This window comes from Aspergillus karnatakaensis (genome assembly GCF_047715665.1).
Source record: "Aspergillus karnatakaensis strain CBS 102800 unplaced genomic scaffold BJY04scaffold_7, whole genome shotgun sequence".
Taxonomy (NCBI): Eukaryota; Fungi; Ascomycota; class Eurotiomycetes; order Eurotiales; family Aspergillaceae; genus Aspergillus; species Aspergillus karnatakaensis.
In genome coordinates, this window is record NW_027395719.1 from 440,513 (window position 1) to 467,381 (window position 26,869).

The following is a 26,869-nucleotide window of genomic DNA, read 5'->3' on the forward strand; positions in this document are numbered from 1 at the left end:
GACTAGTCCCAATTCGACCTAGTGCTTATAGACCCAGTAACTATACTCAGTTCTTCACTTTCAAGAATGTCAACGCCCCTACAGTCATGGCATCCACTGCCGTGATCAAAGTCGGCTGAATCGCGGGCGCAAAGAATGGCGAGTGATTGCTCGGTAGCTCGCTAATCGCATCACGCGCAACCGCATCATCCCATGTCTTTTCATCAATCCCTCCAAACAACCACATAACATAAGGCGCCCCGACGGCCCTAGCCAACAGTGAAAAGTCCTCGCTCGCCGTCGCCGGTTCACTCTCTACCATATTATCACCAAAGTAAGATCCAAATGTCCCCTTTAGTGTCTTGACAGTCTCTTCATCATTGTATGTCTCCGGGGCTGTGAATGTGCGCGTAATAAGGGGCTTCTTCGTCATCCCAGCTGCTTCGCACTCGGCTTCGACGATACGTTTGATCGCCGCGTTTAATTTTCGCCGCACCTTGGCATCGTACGATCTGACGCTAAGTTTGAGATCGAGTTGGTCTGGAATGATGTTTGGTGCATGTCCTGCTTGGATACTTCCGCAGGTAATGATTGCCAGCTCTCCCGGGGTAATCTCACGGCTGACAACACTCTGCAACCTGGTGACAATGGCAGCACCAGTGACTATCGGGTCTACACAGGCTTGTGGTGCAGAGCCGTGTCCTCCGACACCGAATATCCGTACATCAAATGCATCTGAGGCTGTTAGGAGCCGGCCGGGGCGGATACTAACGGTTCCTGTTTTTAAGCGCATGACGTGCTGCGCTAAAACAACATCTGGCTTCGGAATTCTGTCGTATAAGCCATCGTCTAGCATGGCTTGTGCTCCTGAAAGTTCCTCCTCCGAGGGTTGGAATATGATGATTAGGGTTCCAGACCACTGTTCTCGTGCAGAATACAGCAGATCTGAGCTCCCCATCAGTCCCACTACATGTGTATCATGACCACATGCATGCATTACAGGAACTGTTATGCCTTCCTTATTTTTGACGGTCCTGCAGCTGGCATATGGCAACCCCGTCTTCTCTTCCATAGGCAGTGCATCCATGTCGGCTCGGAGTAGCACGGTGGGTCCGGGGCCATTGCGCAATACACCAGCGACGCCATAGCCTCCAATTTTGTCGTGAACTTCAAATCCGAGACGCTTCAAGTGGTCCGTGACAAGTGAGGATGTCTCCTTTTCCTGGCCTGAGAGCTCGGGTGCATTGTGTAAGTCGCGATATATAGACTCATAAGGTACCAAGTCCGGCCGATATTTGTCAATTATGCTCTGCAAGGAGTTATTCTGAGTATCTAGACATATTAGCAACTGCTCTTGAGGAATTCTTTTGGAACCTACTCGGAAGTTGCATGTTGGATGGCGGGTGGTAAACTGACGGCGATGGTGCATTCTGAGATGTCAATCCGGGGCACTCCCAAGTCTTAAATCACCTCGTCATCGACCGAATCAACTCCACTTACCCCAATACGCCATTTGGAACGCATGAGCAGTTGAGGGGAGATAAGGTGTCGTTGACTGGCTGATTGGGCGACATCTCGGCAAAATCCAGAACGCTCGGCAAGCCCTCCACTCGGAGATCCGCGTTGCTTATACTGCTACCAGACTTGTATCATACACTGCTCCGACAGCCTTTGCCTCCTCCCCACCACTTCAATGATCTTAAAAGGCCTCTGGAGCTCAGATGCACTAGCCTTGTTGTATCTTTTGCGAGTCTCTTCTATCAAATCCTGCTCTTGTCGCGTTGGTGTGCTGGTGGAAAACAATTCCACTACATTCTTCCACCAGTGACCCTTCCGATCTGTTGAATGCTTCAGCAGTCTTGGTAAATTCTCGCCATTTGCAAGCTCTAGCGCCACCAGCAACTCACCGATCTCAGCATAGACAATATTTCCCGTTTCGGAAGGGTTATTTGGCTCGTCGTGATCTAACAGGGAGATGAGACACAGGATGGAAGAATCAGCACCAGCTTCCATCAGAAGATCAATCATTTCCACGATTTGTCCGCGATCCAGCCACTCCCTCCATGTACGTCTGTTGTTGAACATGAGTAGCCCAATGATGGCAAACCATGCGGATACTCTCGAGGAGATTTGGGCTTCGTCAGCGTCACCCCAATGTACATCCACTGGGGTCTCTAAGGATACGCCCTTCTCAATGCAAAGCGACACAGTCTCTCTTGCTCCGTAAACAGCAGCGAACGTGAACAAGTGGCCCATGTTTGTATCATTATGCTGTAGGCTTGGGTCTTCCGTGATTCGCTTCAATAGGTATCCCTCTGTCGCCAAGTGCCACGGCGGGAGGATGTTGAGGAAGGAAAAAGGTTTAATTGGGGGTATAGACGGCCCCAATAGCCTTGCACTATAATGTCCAAGACAGCTGTAAAAGCGTTGTTTGAAAATTGAACACTTTGATGGATTGCGTTCATGGTCCGGTATCGAACCAATGAGGAGCTTTTTGTAATCGCAAAAGATCTCCTCAAATTGTTCCATCATCCGAATCGGTATGGCGGCTTCTTCGAAGTTCATCCAAGAGAAAGTATTAATGACCAAGAACTCGAGGTTCTTGAACAGACGCCGGTCATGGCTGTAAAAGTCCATGCTGCAAGAGAACTTGAGCTCAGCCAGCGCCAACCGCAAATAGTCTTCAAACCCGAGTCTAGGTCTGTCATGCAATCGTACCAGAAGATAATCACGAAAACTTCTATGGAAGATATCAATGCACTACCGGAAGAAAGAGTTGCCAATTGTTGTTTCCACCAAGTACCAAAAGTTCATGGTGTCGTCGTTTCGGGTTACAGGTCTGATCTCCAGCATACCTTTCGTCAAGTCGGCTATCTGGCTCCGCGCTAGATTCAGTCTCTGCTCAATCTCATTATTGGGATAGCAACAAATAGGATTCTCGAACGGGAAGCCTGGATTCTCCAGATCTCGCATCCAGGACAAGGTGAGGGCGTTGAGGCTCCGGTCGGTTGGATTGTGTGCAACCAAGAGGAGGAACGCTTCTGATTGTCGTTGGGTCAACGGGTCTAACTTGTCAAGCATTTGGTCGAAGAGTTTGTCCAGGCTTTTGGGGGTTTCAAGTAACATGTTGTAGCATTCATCAGCCGGATATAACTGCAGTTTTTGACTCAAAGATCTCACCACCAGGTAAGCCCAGAGAAAGACGCCTTCTGCATGCATAACAACAGCTTTGGCCAAAGGAAATAGATTAGAAATTTCCAATTTCGGCGTTAAGGGCTTTTGGAATTCGCCAACCGCATATTCAAAGATATCTCCTTTGGTGAGCTCATGAAGCGATACACATCTTCGCTGATCATTAAAAGTCTGCATATACTCTAGATGCGGACGCGCACTGCAGATGATTTTGATACTGATGTGCTTGCCCCAGTCTTGTATGTTTTCGACCAGCTGGACTTGGTCAGAGCTGTCACCTTCATATTCATCGAGGCCATCAATAACCAGACAGAGCTTATACTCCTCAGGATCCAATGCCTGAATAAGCCTCGCTATGGCACCTTTTAGCACCGACAGTCTTATTCCCTCCCACTTGACTATACCTGATGTGTGGTCGAAAACTTTTGTGACGATTCGGGGGCATTTCCGGAGCACCTGGTAGAGAATTGATCGATAAAGACCTTCAAGTGACCTTTGTAAGCTGTCGCCTGCGCTCCAGAAGAAAACCGAAACGAATATCAAGTTGCAATCGCCCGTCCACGCATCCAAGCACTGTCTTACGCCGAGGTTCTCGGGGTCCGCTAGATATTTCATAATTGTTGACTTTCCCGACCCTGCCTTTCCGTGGATGAAGAAAACAGAATGTTTGTGTAGGAGGAAATCTCTGAACTTGTTTGCAACTTCTTGTCGTGATCTTCTCTCCGCCTCGCGATCCCATACTTCAGAGTCGGGCCAGGGGTTTTTACTCCAGCTTGGAGCATCACTATAAGCCACGCTTGAATTTTGATTATCGACTTGCGCACTTTCCGGGCGGTCAGTAGTACTGTTTGTTTTGTCCGCTTTGTGCTCTTCAAGCGTGGACCTTGTACGAAGGTTATGGGTAGCATCCTCCGTGCGGCTTTTGCTCTGTGCAGCTGAGTGTTGCAATTCTCTTCCATCCAAGCTTTCGGGCGACTGATCGTCCTCAACAAGCCAGCGGTATGTATTTCCCACAGCTGGATTAATGGTATCATCTCTGCGAAACATGCTTGCGAAGTACAAAGCCCGGAGGATGTCATTCTCATGCGGTACCTCAGTAGCTTTCGTTTGTAACGAGGATAGCAGTGACCTAGTCTCTTCGACAACGTTTCCAATGAACGTCGAGTGCGAAACGTTTTCAGTCCTAATAGCTTCCAATTGTATAAGCATGTCCCTGAGCTTATCGTGTTGCGCTTTCATAAGTTTACCATGCTGATTGCCGAGGCCGAGAGCTTGCTGCTCAATGCGTGTGAGAAAATCCTTGGTTGGAGACTGCTCATCGCTATTGACAATTAGTATATGTTCAAACGTTTCGAACTGGAAGCTACGGGCTCTCGAGGGGTAGCGTACTATAAAAGCATATTCAGCCGCAGAGCAATCTGTCCTCGATAGTCTGTGAGTCGTTTCTCAATCAACGCCACTTTTTTCTCCCGCAGTGTGCTTTTCCAAGCCGTGCGGACGGTAGACCACAGGCGATCACCTTTCTTTGCCTTCAGCTTCAAGAAAATGGCCACCAATTCCGCCGACAGATCTTTGCACTCGCCGGCGAGCTTGATAAGCTCAACCTCGTGCTTATTGTTGCCCTTGAGATCAGTTAATAGGCCATCTGCAGCCCGTTTTAGATCATCCACAACCACACTCAAATGTGTGTTGCTGTCCGTCAAGCCGGTCGAAGAACTCGCAATCTCGTGAATCCCATTGCATACGTTCGTACCGAATTCGATGAATTGCAGAATGTTTGAAGCCAACCCAATCGCCGACAACGGATCCATCGTGCGTTGCTAATGTTTAGTAGTGTACGGTCTGTATATCGCTGATAACTGGCGGCCGACCAAGCGAAACAGATTCATTCCTGCAGCGAGGAAGAAATGTAGAATTTAAAAACCACGACAGCCTTGAGTCGGGGAAGAGCCATCTTTTATGGGGAAACTGTCAAGCAAGGCTGAGTGAACCAGGCCTGCACATGGCGGAAGGCCATTGGTCTGCAGCCTCGTTTCCGTCATCTCGCCTGCATGTTGTGCGGCGAGTTAATGCCAGCTCTTGGGGGTGGTAAAAAGCTATGAGGGGCTAATGGGCGCAGCATCCATATACTTCTTAATAGGTGGAGGATGCATGGATTGCACTGAAGTGGTATGAGATTGGCAGAGGGAGGGCTGGGAAGAAGAAGGCGCGAGATCTGACGCCTCAGGCAAATAAGTACATTTTGCGACTTCGTCATCAGACTCCTCTGGTCTTTATGGACTTTTATAAGCCTCTTTAATTGGGGCCACAGCTCTTGCAGCCCGCATTCCTGGTTGATACTCAATGATCTTCACAATTCACCCAACCACATCTACATTGGCTTCTGGACCCATAGACAAACCGCCTTGACGTCTGGAAAGTGTTTCTCCAATCTTCTCCAATTATGATGAAACCATGAGTATACGAACAAAGCTTAAACGGGGTAAGAGAAAAGCTCGTCCTCAGAGGTTCTTTTCCCATTGTTGATACCTATCTCAGACTCAACGGAACAACACTCCGAAAGTGAAACAATCACTCGCAACTCTCCTCCCCCTTCTTCTCTCTTACACACCAACACCCAGTCTTCAATCTTTCCATCTGAGCATGACCTCGCGGCACTTCTCAAATGGCCTTCAAGCAAGCTTCCTTTGAACTCCTACTTCCATCAACACAAACCAAAGCACAAGCACCATGCCAGACGTCGAAGATATAAAAGACGCAATCGACGACTTCATCTGTGTGAGTGACTATCTCTAGCGTCTCTGATCAACCTATAGCACAGAGCCTCAGGGCTAACAGTCTCTCCTCTCACAGGCTCACCAAGCTACCTTCGGCATCGTATCCCTGTTCTACATCCTCATGGACATGTTCTTCCCCGGTTGGGACGACTTTCTGGATCCTGAGGACTGGGATTTTGAAGAGCCACCTATCGAGGTCAACTAGCAGAATCCGGTGACAAGGAAGCGCACTTTGAGGTTCTTGACCGCATGCTTCGACGGCATCCTCCCTGGACAAATGACGAAACATAATGGGGTCTTACCATTCGACACTAAGGAACCACAAGACGAGGTACGACAATTGAGACAAAAGAATATCTTAGAATGCATTAGAGGGCGCGTCATTATTGGATGGCATCGAGTTACAGGTGTTCGGTTCGCATTCAAGGTTATGTTGACAAAGATACTTGGGTTCAGGAGCAAGCAGGCAAGCAAATATGTGGTCGGGACAATGTTTTCTGTCATGTTTCGAGTATTACAAGCCTTTCACTACCTAATTTTCACATTTTCTTATACTTGATCGAATTCATACCAACTGAATTCTCTTCTACGCCTCCTACCTACAGAGCGCCATTCGAAGCGAAGGAGATATTATCATTCTCGTAGATGTATCTAAACCAGCAACATGAGCTCCCTAAAGTACTATAAGACCTACTGCCCAACCAAAGTAACCTTGACTCCCTCCCCCTCATCTTCACCCCCGTAGCTAGCAACAACCCCCTCCTCACCCTGCCTCACAACAAGCACCTTCAAAACCTCATGCGTAGCCTCCGGATCCACAACCTCAAGCCTAACCTCCCCCTCCAAGCTCCCATTGACCAAAACCTCCAATCCATCCAGCGCATCTCCCTCCGGCTTCTCCAATTTCGGGTTGACAAGCGTCACAGAACCAGGCCTGATAAGAATCGGAAGCGTATCGAAGCCATGTGTCTCCGTATACCACCGCCCAGGCTTATACTTCTTCTCATGGTCAAACCAGGAGACCCAGTCGCCGCCGTCTGAGCCATCGGCACTGCTGAAGGGGACGTAGAAGGTGACTTCGCCGTCTTTGTCGAAGACAGGGGCAACGAGGAGATTCGCGCCAAACATATACTGCGTGTCTAGGTTCCAGGTGTTGAGGTCGTTGGGGAATTCAAGGAATGTAGCGCGCATGATCGGTGTTCCCTTTTGGCTTCCTTCTAACGCGGCTTGCAGGAGGTAGGGGGTAAGGTAGATTTTACGTTTCACGCACTCGCGCAGAACGTCGGAGCAGTCTTCGCCGTAGATCCAGGGGATGCGGAAGCTGGAGCTTCCGTGGAGACGGGAGTGTGAGGATAGAAGGCCGAATTGGACCCAGCGCTTGTAGAGGTCTGGGGGTGGGGTTCCTTCGAATCCACCGATATCTGAGGCCCAGTAGGTGTAGCCGCAGAGGGAGAGGGAGAGGCCGCCGCGGAGGGACTCGGCCATGGCTTCGTAGGTGGACTCGCAGTCGCCGCCCCAGTGGACGGGGAATTTCTGGCCGCCGACGGAGGTGGAGCGGGCGAAAAGGAGGGAGTTGGATTTGCCGAGTTTGGAGGAGATAGTTTCGTAGACGATGGAGTTGTAGAGGAGAGCGTAATAGTTGTGCATTCTTTCAGGGGAGGAGTTGTCGTGGTATTGGATGTTGGTAACGGGGATGCGTTCGGCGAAATCGGTTTTGAATGTGTCGATGCCGAGGGAGATGAGCCTCTCCAGGTGCGAATTGTACCAAGCTGTTGCGGCGGGATTTGTAAAGTCGACTACGGCCATACCGGCTTGCCAGAGGTCCCATTGCCAGACTGATCCATCAGTCCGCTATCATACTGTTAGTCTTGGGACTGCGCAGGGATCCTAGGGTCAATACCTTGATGAAATAACCCTCCTTCTTGCCGATCTCAAACAAAGGCGAAGCCTGTCCAACGTATGGATTGATCCAAATGCTCAGTTTCAGGCCTCGCTCCTTCAGACGTTTGAGATAACCCTCTGCATCAGGGAACATCTCCGAGTCGAACTCAAAGTCACACCACTGATACGACTTCATCCAGAAGCAGTCAAAGTGAAAGACAGAGAGCGGTAGATCGCGGTCTTTGAAGCCGTCAAGAAAGCCGGTCACTGTGTCTTCGGAGTAGTTTGTTGTGAAGCCTGTGTTCTCAATTAGCGCACATTAGCGCACATTGAAAACCAAGAAGGGCCAGAAAGCACATACTAGTAGTAAGCCAAAGTCCATAACTCCAAGAAGGAACCAAGCTCGGCTTGCCCGTCAGATCCGTATAACGGCGCAGAATCTCCTTCGGGGTTTCTCCAAAGATAACAAAGTATTCCAGTTCCTCTCCGGGCACAGAAATGTTGACTCTCGTCGTACGCTCACTCTGTACCTCTAGACTTACCTTGCCTGGGTGGTTGATGAAAACACCGTAACCCTTGGAGGAGATATAGAAGGGGATGTTCTTGTAAGCCAGCTCTGAGGATGTACCACCATCTTCGTTCCAGATATCGACGCTCTGTCCGTTCTTCACGAATGGGCCGAATCGCTCTCCTAGTCCGTAGAGCTTTTCGCCGACACCCAGGTCCAGCTCTGCGAGCATGTATCCTTTTCGTTCGAAAAAAATGCCGTCCTCGAATCGAGACTTCGGGGTTGTTTGATCGCCAACGTAGCCGATCGAGCGCCATGAGTGACCGGTCAATTTCTTGGAGTTGGGACTGGTGAATCGAAAGTCGAGCTCGTTGGCGGCTGTGTTGATTGCAAGGTTCAGAGGGCCACTGGCATAGCTTAGGCTTTTTCCGGTATCGTTGATGATTTCAGCGTGGCCGGTGTTGGTGTTGAGCTCGTAGTGAGGGCCATTGTCAACGCCGCCAGCCCTGAAAAACACAATTAGTATGCATTTGCTGACAATACTGATGGAAGTTTACCAATGCACAAGCTTGACTCCGATTATGCCCTCTGAAGGGGAGGTAACTCGTGCGGAGACAGTAGCTATGATCGGTCAATTCAGCTCCCCCAGCCACTGTGAAGGACTCACGAGAGTTCAACGTGTCACCCCGGTGTCGCTGGAGCTTGTTGAGGAGCATATCCACCGTCTCCTTGGCAGTGTCAACATGCACGCGCTCGACATTGCTCATCCAGTCAATGCGAATGCCCTCCTGTCGTTCCAGCTTTGTTAGCTCGGTTTTACACAAAAGACTACCTCGAGATGGTGAACTAACCCGGAGGAGCCACATTCCCTCGGTGAACCTCATCTTGTCAAGACTGGATACCAACAATCAAGCAATTGGGTTGAGAGAGACTCAAATCAACTGGACAAGCTAAAACAAGATCAAAGAAATGAATTCAAGACGGCTCGGGACACCAAGGTATATCTAGCGCTCCGTGGCCGAACTCGCCCCCGCCAACAAACCATCCTTCCTCATCGGTAAAGGCCCCTCCTCCGTCTTGCATGACAGAATCCACGAGCGACTCCAGAGTTTCCGGTTCGTCGAATCTGGTCTGACACCGTTGCATGGCGACCAGCCGAGCAGCTGTTTCGGTGTCGTAGATTGAACTCCGGGCTAAGATGAGGGGTTATACTGCCCCGCCCCGACAGCGGGGGAGCTCGGTAAATAGAGGGATTGGACGCGATTGAAGCGAATTAGCCATGTCGGTTATGTCCACGAATCAATGATTCGGATTGAGGGGATTGCATGAGTGCCGGGCTGGAGGTGGGGCTCATGGAGGATGGAGTGATGGACTCGATGGAGTAGGGGAGCTGGTATTTTGCCTAAATGGGTGTGGATTATTAGTGGCTCCGATTTTACATGGATTTCATATTAACTTATCAAGCCATGGCAGAACCTCGTTCAAGAATTTTACTGGTTCATCATCTTCGGGTTGCAGTTCCTCCACCTCTATCAATGTCTTCTTAAGATCGATCTCGGTCACCCCAAGCTCCGAGATGCTGTTGTCGGCCGCAACTTTCTGGGATTGCTCGACAAAACTTATTCTTGAATGCATCCACATTATCCCTTAGGTAGTGAAATGCCATGATGTCACAGTCGGAGCACAGCTGCAGGAAGTCACGCATCCAAAGTCCTGTATCGCTTTCCATAGGTACCATTCGTTACTTTCGGGCTAATCAGCGTCATATGTCGAAACTTTATACTGTTCGGCAACAATGGTCATCTTAAATTATTCCAGCATTTAAATCCCAAGAGACTATTTAACCTAGTGCCCAGGTGGTGTCGTGGTTCAAGGTTGGGGGCCTCGCGCATGCAGGTACCTATCAGTCACGTGACGTGGGTGACTGTCGCCTGCCCAGCCTGGAGCAAGCGCGCGCCTTCCCGTTCGAGGTCTACTTCGACTTATCCTCGTCCTCGTCTTCTTCTTCCTCTTCATCTCTTTCTTCCTCTCCATCTCCCCACCCCATCCCAAACGTTTTCCCCTTATGCTGCTCTCGGAGCCAGGCCTGCCATTCCTGTGTTCTCATAGGACTCTCTCTCTGTTTTCACTAGTTGATCTCAGATTGGGTACGCACTCGTGACCAGACCGCAAGAAGCTTATACCTTCTTACTTCTTCTTTTTTTCCCATTCTTCCTCGTTTCCCCCTTGCCAGTCTTCCTCGTTTCATGCGAGTCAGGGCTGCTCGACGTCATTCAAAGCCCGGGTGGGAGGGCACTCGATTCTTCGAGGGTTTTCCTTTTTCAAATAGCTAAGTAGTGTCCCTATAGATAACTTACACAATGATAAGTATCGAATAGAACCGATCAGGTCCACTTCCTGCCGTACTCTGTAGGCGTCAGCCACTATTCATATACCTATCAGTTGGCAGTCATGTGACTATTCATCGATATCGAGCTACGCAACACAATGGGTGAATGTGTTGAAGAGATGGAGCAACAATCTCAAGAGTACATGGCCCAGATAGAAGAACTCGCGCAATGGTGCATGAAGGATCTTGAGGGCCGGGAAACCGAGATGGAAGTCAACATCTCTGCGAAGAGAAAACTTTGGACAAAGTTGAATAATTCTGCTCAGCGTATACTTCACGGAAAGCCAAGCGCTCTTCATGATTTGGGTGCCTGTATGGGGCACAGATCCGTTTAAACTGGTACTGGTGTTGCTTGGAGCTTGCATTTGTTGTTCATTTGTACCTATTATTGGTACTGCATTATTTGGTTGCTCAGCAGTTGGCGTTAGTTTTATTCGTATCAGGACAAAGACCGATCCGCCACTGTCACACTCATACATATCAACAATGGCTACATCCATACAATGATAATAGTTGCAACAGACAAGTACATGGTAGAGCTTATCAATAAATCATCGGGCCCTTTCAGGTACAAGCCAGCAGAAGGCCTACCTATTTGGCAGATCCTCAAGTGAGCCAGCATCACATGATGTTAAGGGCATAGCGACAGCAACAGTGCCGAAAGGCTCGCGTGCAACTTACCCAACTCAACAACATCTGCTCTCATACCCACTAGGTATCTATGAGTCGATGTTCCACCTCGAGATCTGCAAACCTTCCCTCCCACCAAATCTGAGACACCCATCCACTACATCTGCGGGGTCGGTCGGCTAGCGATCCGGAGTGAAACGGTCTGCCTTAAGCGAAGGTGCAAACGGCGCATCACGATCCCCTCCATTATCGTCGCGCTCGGCGTCTTCCAAGGCAGCATTACGGCACGGTCGTCGTAGGCGTCAGGCGACCCGTTCTGTCGGCCGCGGGAGGGATGGGTTGGAGGGGGTGTGGGGAGCGGCGGAGGGGCTACAATGTACATAGAACTCTGGACGGTGGGATCGAGGTGAGGGTCGTAGCCTGGTAAGTGGTTGAATCACAGGAGACGGAGGTTTTTCTGTCTTGCGTCAGTGGAACGGTGGTCTTTGAGTAACCATGGTGGTGGTCATTAGTTGGTGTTCCTGACGATGGATGGATGTATGGAACGTGATCTAGATTTGACATTCAAGATCCATGGATCTACCACAACCCATGTGTATACAATCCAGAGTATATGTTCCCAAATCATCGAATAATAGATAACGGAATATTACTCTGCTGAACAAGCAGCTGAAGATCTCACCTCGCCACAGGGCAGTTCTGATCCTCCTCCGTTCCAGCAAACGCAGGCACCAATGTCCAAACCACTCAATAGAATGCCATCTTCATCCAACACAAAACCAACAAAAACTGAAAGAAATGATTGGGTCTTACCACATGCGACAGTCATAGCAATAGATTCATTAACAATCAAAGTGCCGAAAATCCCTGTCAGCCCGGGACACATACCAGCTGAACCCCCCCATGTCCCGCGAAGCTGCCTTGCGCCGCTGCCCCACTTTACATTGCAAAACCCTCAACTAACTAACTAGGGTATGCACCGGATAAGGGCATGGGAATCTATATCGCAAGACCTTGAATTTTGAACGCTCCGGAAGAAAAACTCCGAATCGAACAGAATAGAACCAACTCGACCGGTCGTGCAACCCTCGTTCGTATTCTCCTAGGTTCTTATGTACACCCGACGCTCTTCCAAGTACCGTCTGCCTGTGCCTAGGGAGCCGCATCCGTATTCGTCGCTCGATTATTGGGTGAGCCAGCTTTGGAGTTCATTGAGATGGTAGCTATCTGCATGCATATGCAGGGCGTATTACTCCCTTGGGGATACAGAGACTAGGTACTCCGTAGACTCGATTCGACAATGAGTGGAGTTGCTAAAGGTTAGGTATGTGACTGTAGCCAGTGATGTTCGTTCTGAGTCACTACTGCCTGATAAGGACCCCGACTTCTACTTTGGGGAGGTGGCTTTATCGCATGAGGCAATAACATTGCCTACCTAGTGCTGCCTCGAGTCTCGAGTGCGCGAGCGGGGGGTGGGATCTAGATTTTGGTCGGATGTTGTGTGGTTAGTGTCTGCCTTGGAGGCCTTGCATGCTTTGTGCTCTGTACGTAGTCTAGTCGAGTCTATGTGGAGAAACAATTTGGACGAATCATAATGCTTTCATTGATTGAATACCAATAGATGTGAACAAAGGAAAGTACATGGTTGTGAGGTAGGTAAGGAAAGTACATGAATCAGTCGTGTCCAATAGCCGTGGGCAAATTCGATCCTTCAATGCGGGGACATCCTTCGTGCAGAGGGTGTGCATGGGTGAGTCACTGCGTGCAGTGGCATTATCCAATAAGGATAGAGCAAGAAAATGGAGTGTTTTTCTGCTTTTGAAGGTTGTTGACGTTTTTTTGTTGAGTGTTTTCTCATCGCCGTATATTCGTAAGTTGGTGAGAAAAGGCAACGCATGATCAAGTGTAATGGTTGATTGCGAAGAAGGAGGGAGCCTCCCTCGTTCAAACGGGTTATCTCATGAGGATATGATTATCAACTCATGGATGGTTGACCCTCAGAATAGAAGTGCGGGGTGAATCCGGTTCACTCTAATGGGGTTGGGGAGGTCGGGGCAATGCCCCGACCCGTGTATGGTTGTGAGCACCTGGCTGCAGTGTGACAGGGACGGTTGGTCGAATCGACGGGTAGACAGCGGACATTTGACGTGGTCGCATTCATTCAACGGTAGTACTCGGCGGGGCGGTAGATGCGTGAGGTCTCCTTCACCCGCTCGACACGGTCAGCTGCGTCGGCGTCATAGAGGGATCCCCTGCTCGGGGATCCACGGTGAGGGGAATGGTAGACGATGACACGGCGGCTCTTGAGGGTGCGCGGCTCGCGCTCAATGATTTCGGTGACGGTCTGAGAGCGGCGAGGGGGAACAGGGTATGTAGGATCGTAGCTGATAATTGGGGCCTTTGAGTTGTCGATTGAGGGCTTGCGGGCCTTTTCCTTGCGCTGCAGGCGGAGCCCGTCCTCGATGGAAAGGAGGAGTGCGCGGGTAGCAATGCAGTCACGGGGGATTCGGACGAGTGTGGGCTGGTTGAGGTCGCGGTCGACAACAGAGTAGGCCTTTCCATTCTTCGAGTACAGGTAAGCGGCGACGTCGATGGCATACTGGTGTCCACGGTCACAGAGCGAGCGGTCCTCCTCATGAACCTGGGCAGGATCGTTGCACTGGTAGCAGTGGTCGGCGTGGCGCTCGAAGGCCATCATGACATACTGCTCGTCTGCCTCGAGCTCCCGGACGGGGAGGACGGGCTCAGCAGTGGTGGTGACAGGGCCAGGCATGCTGTTGGTTCGTCGAAGACGGGGTTTCTTGTGAGTTGGGAAGCTTCGGCGGTAGATGGTCTCCCGGATGGAGAAGGGGGGCCAGGAAAGACGGGATGAGTTACGGGGCGACAGCGTGACGGTTGTAGAGAGTCTTTAAGAGAGATGAGTGTAGTTGAATATCAAGTGTTGTTGTTGTGGTGGTGTTGGTATGAGTAGAAGTGAAGCTCATGAGGGGGGATGGGGGGAGATATATAGATCTGCGGGAGGCACCCAGGTTCCAATTGGAAGAGACCCCAGTCGGGGACTATAAATGGAATGACGGCATTGGTCATAGGAAAACGACATGATGGAGGGTTGACTGGGGCTGCAGGTGATGTGAAGAGAGAAAGCAAAATGGTTGTTGTGAGTTCCTACAGTAGCGGCGGATGGCTGCCTGGGGCGGATGACTCGACTGTCGACACACTAGCCTCTAGCTGCATGGCAGTGCTTCTCTCTGTCGACTCTTTCGACAAATCCTCGCTCTTTGGAGGGTCTTCTGACGGTCTGATTGGTAGAATGCCTCCTAACTGTCGGTCAGCTCGTCCTTTTCACCAGAGTCCTGTGGCTTGAGCCTCGTATCTGCGCCTCGACACCTTCCTGAGCCACACCCCCCTCCAGATGGATCCCTGAGGTTGTCCAACATCCAACACTCCTTTGTCTGTTCCACAGACATCATCAGCGACGAAATTCATCGATATCATCGTCCTTTTTTTGAACTGCAAAATACCTTCCCATCGTACGCAGTATCATTCGCTCCCCAGCCGCTTCCGTAGCCGCGATCAGCGTTCTGAGACGTTGTTCGTGAGAACCGTTCTGTTGGTACCAACACTCCCATCTATTTTCGGCATTTTCCAAGAATATCGTTGTTACAAATAAGTGATCCAAGCGTACTACTATCGCCAGAAGGGGCCGACCCTGGAATCTGGATCTCGAACAGTCGAGCTCGAGGCTCACGGTCGAACCCCTCGTTGCAACTTGCCGCTCAGCCTCGCGTTCAGCCTCAAGCCTCCGGTACTAACGTCCTCTGGTCTAGTGAGACTCGACTGCGCCCTCTCACGTCAGTTCTCTATCGTTGCTTTCCCTGCTTTGTCTCGTCCGCCGCGAGCTCCAGCCACAGACTAACATTGCGATCTTCGTGTCCTTACGACAAAGCCTTTGAGGCTTGAGCAATGTTAGACTGCCAGCTGCACGTCATTGCAAGACCGCAGTCTTACCACTCTCTTGATGTCGGACATGCAGGCTTGATGCGCGCGCGAATGCAAAACATGAGCCTGAGACGACTGAGCCGAGCCGCCTGTCATGTTGCAACAAGCCTCTAGCGCCGGGATGTTTCACCCTGTCCTGCTTGAAGCTATTATCCAATACTCCATGCCTCAGTTCCTTTACGTTGAAACTGGTCTCGTCTTCTTAAGCGCCTACGCATGCTTGCAACATCGGTTCTCTGGTGCTCCCGGTTCCTGCTGTGATTGCGCACGCTTGGCGACAGGAGTTTAATTGCGTCTCGTGTTCGCCCTTACAACCTCGCGGTGCGAACTGGCTCCATCTAAAAATATATCGAATCCAACCGCGAAGCAAAACACAGCAGACATCTGTGCCCTTGTCAATCCTCAGTGCCTTAACTCTCCATGCTGATCAAGATAGGCACCAGAATTCCTCTTGCCCCGCGGTCTTTTGGCCCCCAAGCAGGGTACGCCGCAGTGTGCAACTTATTGTCAGCCACCATGACCAAGTTGCGGTTGGTGAAGAACAAGCTGTTCATGGCATCTGTAATATACCTTCTGATCGTTCTTCAACAACAAGCCCGGCTAGCTCAATCGGCAGAGCGTGAGACTCTTAATCTCAAGGTTGCGGGTTCAACCCCCGCGTTGGGCTGTTATTTTTTTGTCTTTTCATCGTACAATTGGTGCGGTGGATGTTGAAATTTTTTCTGTCGGCGACTTGAATGTGGATCCATGCCGAGCGGATCCACCTACAGCCCTACTCCGTGTCCGCATCAACGAACAATCCCCAAGCTGCAGGGTGGTACCAGGTGCTGACACAGTGACAAGTAATCTAGCTTGCCATCGGTCTATATTATGATCCTAGACATATCCCTCTTCTTAGTTCTGATTACAATGAGATCAAAAACCTCGTGTCGAAATTGGCGTTTCTGGCCTATCGTTCAAGACCCCATGCTGCCAAGGACCCAACAGGAACCGGTTCAGGAACACATATATAGATGAACTTTCGGAGATGCCAGATGCAGGAAGATGCCAGGTTGCCTTGGGTGGTTCGTTTACTGTTCCAGAAGTAAGCCAGACATACCCTCTTTGGTTTACACGGTGTGTGCAACTTTGACGAATATAAGCCACCACTTCTATTCGCATTCGATGCTCGTATTGTCTCACTCTAAATATATCAGCTTTACCCTAGAACCCTAGATCGAGATGTGTAACACCGATATGCCACATGTAAGACATAGCTGGCAAGGTGAGGCCGATCTACCTATCAGACAAGTCGACGTGAGCTATATTTTACTGCGTCGTTCACACAGGGCGGAGCAAGCAGCCAGTTATGAAGACCACGAAGAGCAAAAATCATTGATGCATATACAAGAAATATTCTAGGAAACCGTAGATAGACACCCGCTAGTTGTCTGAGTAAAAAAGCAAAAAAAACATACAACAGTTGGGATTCGCATGTGGTCACCCACCATACTACTAACCAACCGGCGTGAGGCTTAAGTACGGCTGAGCGGACGGGAAGCCCTGTTCTCCTCACCCTGTGGTCGTATGTGCTTGGTTCTTACTAGAGGTAAAATATATGGATATAATCTAAAAGTCTTAGCATCGGCGGATGATAGATGACTTGATATCGATTGCTATAGTGCAAGAGCTATGATGATGGTTGGTGGCGTAAGCTGTTGAGAAAGCATTACGAATGGATACGTAGCCTGTTGCACTTAAACTATCGATATATGGACGCCAAAGGCTGGGTAGCATTGTGTAGCCATACTGATTATAATGGCTGCCTCTGGTGCTCTGGGCAAGAAGTTGATGAGCGAGAGCCCTTAAACAATCCTTCAACGGATGGTTTCAATGTGCCAACATGGGTCGTAGGCTGCTGAAAGTCGTTATGCTCCTGGAGTGTAATCTCCCTATCAGAATTCTAGTAGGCTCTCAACATCACAGTGAGCGGAGGCAATCGGGATCTGAGGAGCGAGTGGCAGGATCATCTGGACGCATGCGGAGTTACCATCTGTAGCCACAGGTACGAGAAAATAGCATTGATGTTACGTGTCCACTGTCCGATGACCGGTGGAAAGCAGATAGCGGAGTAAGTGGGAACTGCTTGCAAGAGTCGTGATTATCTCGCAGGTGCCTACAAGCCACAAGCTACAACAGTCCTTTAGTTCAAGGTGGTTTCAAAAGTTGATTAAACGTAATTATGTTCGGCCGTAACATCGCATCTCCTGCAGTGACAACAAAGCCAAATGACTCACACATGGGTATCATAATCGAACAAGAAAGAAGAACACTGCCATCCATGCATCGCATGAAGCGGAAGGCCGTGTTGAGACAAAAGACTCAGGCTAAAAAGTAAGATGCAAAATGAAGTTCAACACAGGCCCAGGTTGAAGCCTGTGATAAGAAAGCTACCAAGCTTCCTCGACATCGAGAAGCCACTTTCGAATTCCCTCTCGGAGGGTGTTATCGGCACCAGTCATCAGACGCTTGCGCTCTCGGTCTGCCAAGCCGAGCTCTCCTTCCTCCTCGCGGCAATGTTCGGCGGTTACACTGCGGACGACATCTTCCAGTGCCCCTAGGACGAGCCGGCGGCATTCTGTACGAGGAGCCTCGAGCGTAGGCATATCTTCTCTGACATAATCCATCCTATCGTTCTCCTTGCGAGCGCGCGACGGGGATGGTGCTCGGGTGGGTGCCAGTGAAGATGGCCCACTTTGAGCGAGGACACGTTCAAGGGCATCAACAAGTATTCCATCGAGGTCCATCACGGGCTCTTCCACAAAACGCTCTTCCACTTCGCCGATGTGAAACCCGTCCCAGAAAGGTCTCGGGGAGCTTTTAGCCGAGCTCATCGCAGATGAAAAGTATCCACTAATCTGCGACGTGGAAACAGAGCCTCCAGAGACATAGCGCGGAGTACCTGGGGTGGAAACTTGCGGCGACATAGGCGATCTCGCAGCGCTGCCTCCAACAGCTCGGCGCCTGAGACGCAGTCGCTTGACTGTAAACGTTCGAACATCTGCGATCAACGTGGTAGCAACATCAACCCACCTCTCAGACCCATCAGTATCCAGTGGCACAGCATTGCTTGGAGTGGGCTCGGATTTCATGGCCCGCTTGATGTCGGCCTCAAGATTCGAATAAGGTCGTACTCCCTGGAGTAGAAAATCGTCGTGGAAGTTTTTCAGCCATCCAGCGACGTTGATGTGCGGCCCATCATTGTCTTTCGACTGATGATGAAGACCTGATCCACTGCTGTGTGTGGAAGCCAAGGCATCAACGCTTGTCATTGACGTGCGAGTCTTCTTTGGCGATGCCATGGTCGAGTCACCGGACGAAGAAAGCGATACAAACCCAGGGAGGGGAAGCTCAACATCCACAATTCCATCATCCTCACGAACAGATAGCTTTAACAGCATTTCTTTGGTCTGGTCTGTTGAAGACAGGTCTTGAGCCTCCTCAAACTTTCGTTGGGAGTTCACCGGCTGCGGAATAGAAATATTGGCACTGGTAGCCATTTGAGAAGGTTCATCGCTGGCCTCCTCGACCATCTGTGCGAGCGTGGGAGGATTCCGCTTAGGTGGGATATTATAAACGGAGCTCGCGCGCTGACGAGGCTCAAAAGGCCCGGCACTACTGGTATCCGTTGACTCCTGGCGAGAATTCCAAAGGCCACTAAACAGGCTGCCCCACCGACCTCCAGCAGAGGGTACGCTACTGTTAACGCTAACAACAGAGCTGTCGCTTCTCTGTAGGCTCTTCAGCAGAGTCTCAGACGCCAAACTATCCACACCATCCGCAATCGCCGGGTCAGATCCCTCCCTTTCAAGCCGTCCTTGCGAGGCGAAATGAGGTACAGGAACTGCACTGCCTGGATTTGCGGTGGAAGTGGTTGCCGTGCTGATGTTCTTGCTGCGCGCATCCCTCGGATGCATTGGAATCCCTATGGTTCTGATCGAGCGAGCATCCGAGCCTCGACGATATGTACTAACATCAGTTTCAACTTCGTCCGTGGATCGATGGGCAGTCTCGTTGGACGAAGCACTGACAGACCGCTGATGGCGATCCCTATCACTAATGTTCAGACGCTGTGCACGAGACCGTCGCTCTATGGCCTTCCGAAGCGGTTCCTGGCGCAGCACTGGTATAGTAGGAGGACTTTGGGAGATAGCACGCGTTGAAGCAGAAGTACCAGGGCGAAGCGGAGAAGGAAGAGGCTCGAAGCGTTGCTTTGGTGGGAGGAATGCAGAGAGTAAGAAGATAAGCCGCCTGGCAGTCATCTTATCAGGAGAGACAATGACCGTTCTGTAGGGTAGAGCTGGTTCTGCATCCTGCTGCGCTTTCTGCTGCTGATAGTGCCGACGTCGGTACCAATCAGGCCCCAAGGCATTCAGCCACTCCGTGTGATTGCCTAGGAATGCAGTAATAAGGACGAGGAAGAAAAAGCTATGTTCCTTGTCTCCGAGGTTGCGCACAATGGAGCGACCCTCCTCCCGCCATACACCCCAACGGCTTTGCCCTGTCACCACATTGGGAATATGTAGAGCAGTGCTAATACGACGAGCACTTCGAACTGCCTCATCTTTGAGCCTCGAATTGAGCGCTAGCACATTTGCCGGTAAGTGAAGGAAAGTCTGGTTTGTTCGCTGCATATTCGGGGGTTTTGCAGGTTTCGGGGGCATGCCGGACGAGTCTACTCTCTTCAACAGAAACAATAGCTCCTTTCGCGACAGCCTCTCGAGATGTGACAGAGTACGGTTGATAACGTCCCAATGATCCACCAGCAAGTCGATTCGTTCGTCCAAAGTTGCAGGCGCGGATGCGAGGGTGTCATCGAGAAACCCGCCACGCCAGCGGTAATCCGAGTCCAGTGAACAAGCCATCCCAGGCTTGGGAGAGTCGGTGCTGAATCTAGACACTGGACGCGCAGAATTTCGCGGAGGCAAGACCGGGATCTGCATGGTGATTGCTATCGCGTACATTGGCGTTTTCTTTTCCTTGATTTTCTTTCGCTTGTTGACGTCTGGAAAAGGAAAGCCAGCCTCGGGGAAGGATTCTTGGTGTACGGAATTTGCAAAATCCTGACCCTCCGTGTTGTCGCCTGCTTCAGGAAGGTTGACACTAAACATCCTAGTCAGGAGTATGGTTACTTTCGAGCGAGGCTTGCAATCGGTTCTATTAGAGCCAGCAAAGCCCGAGGAGCTTCCAGTGGTGTAGGATCGGGTGAAAGAATTCCGCGTCGAAGATGACCCTACCACACCGGGTTCATCGTCTGCGGCAACAATATGCATCTTTGTGGAAGAACCGCGGTAGCTGAATGCACTGCTCCCAAAAATGCAGTTTAGAAGACCTGCATCGTTCGTTTCTGTTGCATGGCGGGGATGGTTCGGCTCGTTCAATCCGCCAGCAGGATTTATTGTAGAACTACGGACGCGAGCACGGGCAAAAGCACTGGACGTCACCGGCGATGTTTTTCGCATCTCACCTGCGACAGAAAGCGGACTTTGCTCCGCCAATGACGACTGCGGCAAGATACCGCGTCGCCCGCGGGACAATGACGAGATGGTGCGAGCATGAGTGTGTCTAGGGCCGGCAGGTTCCGGTGCGCGGGGTTCAACCCCGGGCCCAGGTGAGGTTGGTTCTGATGTATCGGTACGCGTATCGAGAAGTATGCATGGCTCCCTATCCCCAAGCGAGTTTTGGGCGATTATCACTCGAAAGTCCTTAAGAGGGTCCAGCTCCACGCCCCCGCGGTCATCGTAGGCACCGGCAACGGAAGCATTGGGGGAACTGAAAGCCGTTTGAAGGGGAAAGGCTTGCGTATTTGAGCGACGAAGTACACTAGCATCTGGGAATAAAAGGCCGGACGTATGCTCTTCTTCGGTGACCGATTCGAGCGGTGGGGTAGGTTTGGAAGAATATGCCGACGGGTTCAGAGTCGAAGCTGCGGTATTGAGAAGTCGACCGAGCATTATGACAGGGCTGTGATAGCTAGAGATTTGACGAAAATGACAGGCAGGACAGAGTAGAAAGAGGGACAAGAACGAAATGAACGCAAATCGAGACGAACACGCGAGGTATTTCCGCTATGAGTAGTTGAAGTAAAGTTGATCGAAATGGACAATGTCCCAGACAACCGGGTTGAAGCCGTATTACCAACAGCCAGACTAAACTGAGCTGTAGTTTCCCATCTCTAGTTCCTAGAGAAGGTCATTCTCGAGGGATCCGTCGACCCGAGGGGTAGGGATCTGTATCGGAAGCTACCTAGACGGTTGTCGTCAGATGCTGATCGGAACCGAGCTGGTAGAGGTGAGATGGCAATGAGAAAAGGAATTGAGGGCTACCACAACGTCAAAGACGAGGGATAAGCAGCACAGAAGCGGAGGAGGGGAAGAAGAGGTGGCAGACCGTGGGGATGATGGGAGAGGAAAGTGGTTGGGGGCCTTCAAGTTGGCCCGCCTGAGGGTCACCGTGAAGTTGCCGAAAAAGCGGTGAGCAAAACCCACCTGAGGGCCCTCTCTTGTTATCAGAAAGGAGCCATCCCAGTATATCTATATATCCATGGCTTGTCTCTTGGGCCTTTCTTCCTGCAGCCTCATGGAGGTCAGGAGATTATTCACCACTGATCACAACGTGTCTGTATGCATTCAGACGCCGATTGGCAGCGCAAAGACCTTTATCTCAGTCAGATCAGATGCAAATGACCAGGTGCGTTACACCACTAACCTTTCTTCCTGCATGTACGGACATGGATACAGCATGGCTATAGCTGCCGGGCTGGACATTACTATTCGAAAGCTATACAGACATTGCAGATGATATTGGTGTTGAGACTGATGGGTTGGGGACCCGGCGGAGATTGTAGCAGGGAGGGCATGGAAGAAGCAAACACCGAGCTCGGACCCTTGTCTACCGCACGAAAGGAATAGTTTTACATAGTATAGAAAGGCAAATATGCTTTGTGAAACGAGTCATGAATGGTATATGCTAGATTTCGTAGTCGCCCTTCGATGGGCGGGTGTAAATGTACTCTCAGCAGGCTCAAGCCTTCGTCTTCCGCTTCACCTTGTCCACCAGTCTTGCGAGGTCATCGTTATCAGCCGCGCCCTTCTTAGACCGCTGCTTCTGCTTTTTGGAGTCACGGCTGGGCTCCTCTTCTTCTCCGCGCTCATCGCGATCCCGCCGTCGCTTCCGACCCTCTTCTAGTAGAGCCTTCATACCCGACGTGGCCTTAAACCGGGGGTTGGTAGGATCGATGGCGAATTCATGGTTCTGGAAGAGTCGAGAGAATCGAGGATCACTCACGTCCATTTCAAAGTTGTCCGCAACCTCAGCGGTCTGATCCTTGCCCTTGCGTTTGCCCTTCTTCTTGCGCGCCTGCTTCTCTGCCTTGGCAATTTCATTCATATCAAAGTGCCTCATGCCGGCCTTCGAATCGTCGTCATCCATCATCAGTAGTTCCAATTCCGCCCGTTTGGTAGCAGCGGCTGCTTCCTCGGCTTCGCGCTCCGCCCGCTTCCTGCGTCTCTCCTCCTTGCGGTTGGCAGCGGCAGAGGCCTTGCCAGAGGGATCGTTGAAGAATGGATCATTGAAGCCCAAGTCTTCTTCTTCCTGTTGTTTCTCTTCCGAGGCACCCTCGTCGTTATCGACGGCGTCCTCCGGCTTGTCGCCCTTCAACTTCTCTTTTCGGCGCTTCTTCCTCTCCCGCTCTTTGCGTTTGTATTTCTCCAAGCTAGTCTCCTCAGGCTCGTTTTCGAAGATGGTATCGCGGTTAGGGCCACCAGCCAAACCAGATGTGAAGGTAACCTCCATTTCACCAACGGGGCCGTCGGATTTGGATTTAGAAGCTGGTGCTGGCTGTGCACTCAGGCCAAGAAGAGCTCGCATGCGCTGTCTCTCTTCCTCCTTTACCGATAACTTTTGACCAGTTCCCTTTGTTCCATCAACGATATCCACACCACCTTCCTCTTCATCGTCCGAGCTATCACTAGCGAGGTAGGCTTTGAGGTCGTTCTCGTCGATCTCCTTTCGGCTCCCCCGGAAAGCCCTAGCCTGGGCTTCCTTACGCGACTTGTCATCCATATCCCATGTCAGCTTGACCTTGCTGTGCTGGAGGGCGTCGGTGACGAAGTCATTGGGCTGATATCCATCCGGAATCCGCTCGCATTCGTCTCGTGGCTGGTCGTCTGTGAAGTCTGTGTCGTCGGGCACAAACCGGAGATCGAAAAAGTTGGCGCTCGTAAGATATTCTGCGCCATCAACATTATCGTAAACATGCTTCGCAACATCCTTGGATGAGAATGTCAGAATAGCATAGTAGTAGCGTAGCCGCTCCAACTGATACTTCCGGAGCTTCGTAGAATTGAATTCCTCGCCCTTGTCTTCCTTCAAGATCGACTTTTTGATCTCCTCCTCCTCCTCATCCGAATCAAGCTCTTCCTCCTCTCCCTCATCATCCTCCTGATCCTCCTCCCTCACAGCAAAGATTTCCTTCGGAGGCCCCTCCGTCTCCTCCTTTTCCATCCTTTCCTTGCCAAATTCACTCGGATAGACCGCAACCTTCAACACCCGCCCCCCAGTCGGTGTAAAGCTGGAGAAAACAGCCATGAGATCCTCCGCGCGAATATTATCCCAATCCAGATTCACCACCGCAATTCGATCCGTCACCTCGCCAACAGCCACATCCGCCTGCTGCTTATCTGGAAACTCAAGCTCATCGTCATCCTCGATCTCTTCATCCTCATCTTCCTCTTCCTCCTCACCCGACTCCTCCTCAGACGACGATGAGAAGCCGCCGTCTCTCGCAGGATCATATCCAGCCGCCCGACTATCCGCCTTCTTGAGCTCTTTTAAGACCTCCTCGTCATCGTCGACGCTGAGGTTAGCCTCGTCCTCATCTTCGCCATCTTTTTCCTCGTCTTCGTCCTCCAGACGATAGAATCGCTCAAGATGCTTCTTTGTGTCATCGCGTGCAAGTTTTCGTCCGTATCGATCGACGGCGGCGTTTCGTGAGAAATCCTTATCGTGCAGGATGTGCGCGAATCTCTTGTCGAGTTTCGTGTGCGTGTGTCGTTTGCTGGGGAGGCGGTAGCGAGGGTCTGATTGGATATTTGCAAATCGGGGATCGGCTGTATAAGAAGGCAAGAGGTTAGATGACGATTCAAGCTCTGTAGGATGTTCGTGTCATGAAAGGGTTGTACACACTAATGACTGGCCCGGCATCACGTTTACCTCCGCTGCCTTTCTTGCTTTTCTTGCGATCCGACATCGTCGGGGTGTGCTGATTGATGTACTTCTGGTAGCTGTGATATGGCGGATGGGTTGCCAATAATTTCAGGGTAGCTTTTGCGCTGGCCTTGTGACATGGAGAGAAAAAGTTTGTCGTGAACTTTTTTTGCGGGCGGAATCTCAGATTCTGCGGCGACGGAGGTGGACCGTGCGTTCCGCTCCGAGGATATACTAGAGTATACTTGCCCATTAGGATAATTTTATGATTTTATGACTAGATAGTAGGTGAAATCTCGTGTTCTTAAACGATTTATATCTTTTATGCGGTCGTATATGCGTTGTCATGATAGTTCTATGTATAACCTCAACACCCAAAGTACCTGTTCTCAATCCATCGGGCTTCTCTCTCCTCTTCGATCCTTCCCACAATGACCTTAACGTGAGGGTACACAGCATTAAGCCGTTTGAGACCTGATTTGCCAGCGGCAGGAGTCACAAAGACAATCTTTTCTTCGGCCACGCCGTGATCGATCAGAACTCGGACGGCCATTAGAGCCGCTCCGCCACTGGACATTTGAGAGTCAAGAAGCATGACGGTGGTGTGTTCTTCAATACCCGGAGGCAATTTGAGATAATGCAGTTGAGGTTCTTCGTTGCGCTCATTGGTTCGGATGAGCACACGGCCTGTGATACAATCGGGGATTGTTCTCTTAAGAGCAGTTTCGAGGCATGAGCCTCCTCGCAGGACAGCAACTGCGGATACGACGCCTTCTTGATTCAAACCATTGTAAAAGGTGTGTTGGGGTGTCTCCACCTCCGCAGCGGAGTACGAGGTGCTGTCGAGCGCCCTACAATCGGGGAAAGTTCGTCAGTCATGACGGGTAGTATAATCCATTTCAATTGCAAGACATACTTTTCGATTAGCAGAGCAGCCAGCCTGTCGAAATAAAACACGAAGTCCACTTGTTCCGTGTCAGGGTTCTGAAGGATAGTATTTATACCCACGAATTGGGTTGTCTGTGGCATAAGCACAACGTTTGGTGATAGCTGCTCGTCGGATGCGATGCGCCGGAGCTCTTGAAGGGTTGCACTGTGCTTCTCGGACTTTTCCTCAAGATTGCGTTGGATATGTTGTACCACCATGCCTTACCCGTTAGATCTGCGACAGGGAAGGGCAAGGTAACGCTTACCAATCGCTGTTTTGTTTTCAATGCCTCGGGGAATGATTATATCTAGGGTTGAAGGTTAAATCGAGAGCGCCATCGAGTTAAGGCACAGGCATTGTGCTTACCTGAAACTGATCTCTGAGGCTCAACAAAGTGCTTATATGATGGCTTCACATATGTAAACCATTGCTTGATGATACCATCAATCTCTCGTCCTCTCTCCTTCACATCACGTAGGACTAGCCCAGCTTGCGTTAGAACGAGAGTAGGACACTCGAGCAAGGATACTCACCTCTACGCCCTAAGCAAACGTCCATATCCGCCTCTACAAAGATCTGCAGGGAAAATTAGCTTCATCGATACCCTTGAATAGGGTAAGGATCGCACTTTGACGTCTAACAACTCCATGATACGCGGATCATGAAGCGCGAGGATACCCTCTAGGATTAGGACATGGGGAGAATAGAGGGGAGTAGTATGGGTTTGTCGTTGATGCTCAACGAACGAATAGACCGGAATGTCTACTTTCTTTCTTCAAGTAATCAAGCTATGTCAGTGATATGGAAGTTCGACAGCGACTGCCGGAGGTCGCGTGACAGGCGGAAGATCGTAACTATACCCTTGTTTGAGGTCTCTAAGACACTGCACCAATGAATCAAAGTCAATTGAGTCTGGGTGGTCAAAGTCAAATTCATTTGCGTGCGCCTTCTTATGCTGTTCTGGAGTCAAGCTCTTATAGAACGAGTCCTGCAAGTTGTTAGTTCTCAATCTGCAAAGCCCGGAGGGTATGCGGGATCCATGTCTAGTTGGAGGCGTTCGACTCAAGGTACCATTACAAGGATGACAACCCAGGGCAGGTTCAAGGATTTCACGATTTCCATGGCCACGGAGGTCTTCCCGGAGCCAGAACTACCAGCAATTCCGATAATACTCAAGTCAGCCCATGGCGGCGAGTACCCCCTCTCTGGGATAGTGGCAGCAGAGTAAACAGGCCCGACCGACTCCATGTTGCCTACTGCTTCCTGAGGAGTCAGCTTATCGACTTGGCGTTCTGAGCACCACGAGATGAGAGGAGATCAGGATCAAGCAGGCAACAGGC

At 50.7% G+C, this 26,869-nt stretch overlaps 8 protein-coding genes and 1 non-coding gene across 9 annotated transcripts; 4 read left to right on the top strand and 5 right to left on the bottom strand.

Annotated features, from left to right (window-relative positions):
* Window positions 1-46: 46 nt before the first annotated feature.
* BJY04DRAFT_214631 (uncharacterized protein) lies at window positions 47-4,982 on the bottom strand (the record flags this gene model as incomplete). Its single annotated transcript, XM_073715271.1, has 5 exons — window positions 47-1,311; window positions 1,887-2,674; window positions 2,744-3,524; window positions 3,576-4,492; window positions 4,561-4,982. The coding sequence occupies 5 exons, from the start codon at window positions 4,980-4,982 to the stop codon at window positions 47-49; spliced, it is 4,173 nt and encodes a 1,390-aa protein (XP_073575110.1).
* Window positions 4,983-5,901: 919 nt separating this feature from the next.
* Window positions 5,902-6,153, top strand: BJY04DRAFT_214632 (uncharacterized protein; the record flags this gene model as incomplete). The annotated part of the gene is made up of 2 exons (XM_073715272.1): window positions 5,902-5,949; window positions 6,025-6,153. The coding sequence occupies 2 exons, from the start codon at window positions 5,902-5,904 to the stop codon at window positions 6,151-6,153; spliced, it is 177 nt and encodes a 58-aa protein (XP_073575111.1).
* A 485-nt stretch (window positions 6,154-6,638) lies between these two features.
* Window positions 6,639-9,221, bottom strand: BJY04DRAFT_205471 (putative sugar hydrolase; the record flags this gene model as incomplete). Its single annotated transcript, XM_073713599.1, has 6 exons — window positions 6,639-7,799; window positions 7,849-8,126; window positions 8,191-8,843; window positions 8,895-8,958; window positions 9,005-9,125; window positions 9,189-9,221. 6 exons carry the CDS (start codon window positions 9,219-9,221, stop codon window positions 6,639-6,641), a joined length of 2,310 nt encoding a protein of 769 aa, XP_073575112.1.
* A 477-nt stretch (window positions 9,222-9,698) lies between these two features.
* BJY04DRAFT_180560 (uncharacterized protein) lies at window positions 9,699-10,524 on the top strand. The gene has a single exon (XM_073710085.1). It carries the CDS (start codon window positions 10,228-10,230, stop codon window positions 10,444-10,446), a length of 219 nt encoding a protein of 72 aa, XP_073575113.1. The 5' UTR covers window positions 9,699-10,227; the 3' UTR covers window positions 10,447-10,524.
* A 2,650-nt stretch (window positions 10,525-13,174) lies between these two features.
* BJY04DRAFT_180563 (uncharacterized protein) lies at window positions 13,175-14,474 on the bottom strand. Its single transcript, XM_073710086.1, has one exon. The coding sequence runs from the start codon at window positions 14,127-14,129 to the stop codon at window positions 13,518-13,520; it is 612 nt and encodes a 203-aa protein (XP_073575114.1). The 5' UTR covers window positions 14,130-14,474; the 3' UTR covers window positions 13,175-13,517.
* A 1,475-nt stretch (window positions 14,475-15,949) lies between these two features.
* BJY04DRAFT_t28 lies at window positions 15,950-16,022 on the top strand. Its single transcript has one exon. It is a non-coding gene; the product is annotated as a tRNA-Lys (tRNA).
* A 1,527-nt stretch (window positions 16,023-17,549) lies between these two features.
* BJY04DRAFT_180567 (uncharacterized protein) lies at window positions 17,550-21,826 on the bottom strand. Its single transcript, XM_073710087.1, has one exon. The coding sequence runs from the start codon at window positions 21,346-21,348 to the stop codon at window positions 17,785-17,787; it is 3,564 nt and encodes a 1,187-aa protein (XP_073575115.1). The 5' UTR covers window positions 21,349-21,826; the 3' UTR covers window positions 17,550-17,784.
* Window positions 21,827-21,851: 25 nt separating this feature from the next.
* On the top strand, window positions 21,852-22,340 carry BJY04DRAFT_180568 (uncharacterized protein). The gene has a single exon (XM_073710088.1). The coding sequence runs from the start codon at window positions 21,938-21,940 to the stop codon at window positions 22,193-22,195; it is 258 nt and encodes an 85-aa protein (XP_073575116.1). The 5' UTR covers window positions 21,852-21,937; the 3' UTR covers window positions 22,196-22,340.
* Window positions 22,341-22,417: 77 nt separating this feature from the next.
* Window positions 22,418-26,777, bottom strand: BJY04DRAFT_205473 (pre-rRNA-processing protein ESF1; the record flags this gene model as incomplete). Its single annotated transcript, XM_073713600.1, has 8 exons — window positions 22,418-24,504; window positions 25,085-25,452; window positions 25,518-25,749; window positions 25,896-26,009; window positions 26,063-26,105; window positions 26,158-26,302; window positions 26,390-26,517; window positions 26,601-26,777. 8 exons carry the CDS (start codon window positions 26,775-26,777, stop codon window positions 22,418-22,420), a joined length of 3,294 nt encoding a protein of 1,097 aa, XP_073575117.1.
* Window positions 26,778-26,869: the final 92 nt, after the last annotated feature.

Bases quoted from the DNA above. Each gene is read 5' to 3' on its own strand.
- BJY04DRAFT_180560 (XM_073710085.1), top strand. From the start codon at position 10,228: ATGCAGGTACCTATCAGTCACGTGACGTGGGTGACTGTCGCCTGCCCA.
- BJY04DRAFT_180567 (XM_073710087.1), bottom strand. From the start codon at position 21,348: ATGCTCGGTCGACTTCTCAATACCGCAGCTTCGACTCTGAACCCGTCG.
- BJY04DRAFT_180568 (XM_073710088.1), top strand. From the start codon at position 21,938: ATGGCTTGTCTCTTGGGCCTTTCTTCCTGCAGCCTCATGGAGGTCAGG.
- BJY04DRAFT_180563 (XM_073710086.1), bottom strand. From the start codon at position 14,129: ATGCCTGGCCCTGTCACCACCACTGCTGAGCCCGTCCTCCCCGTCCGG.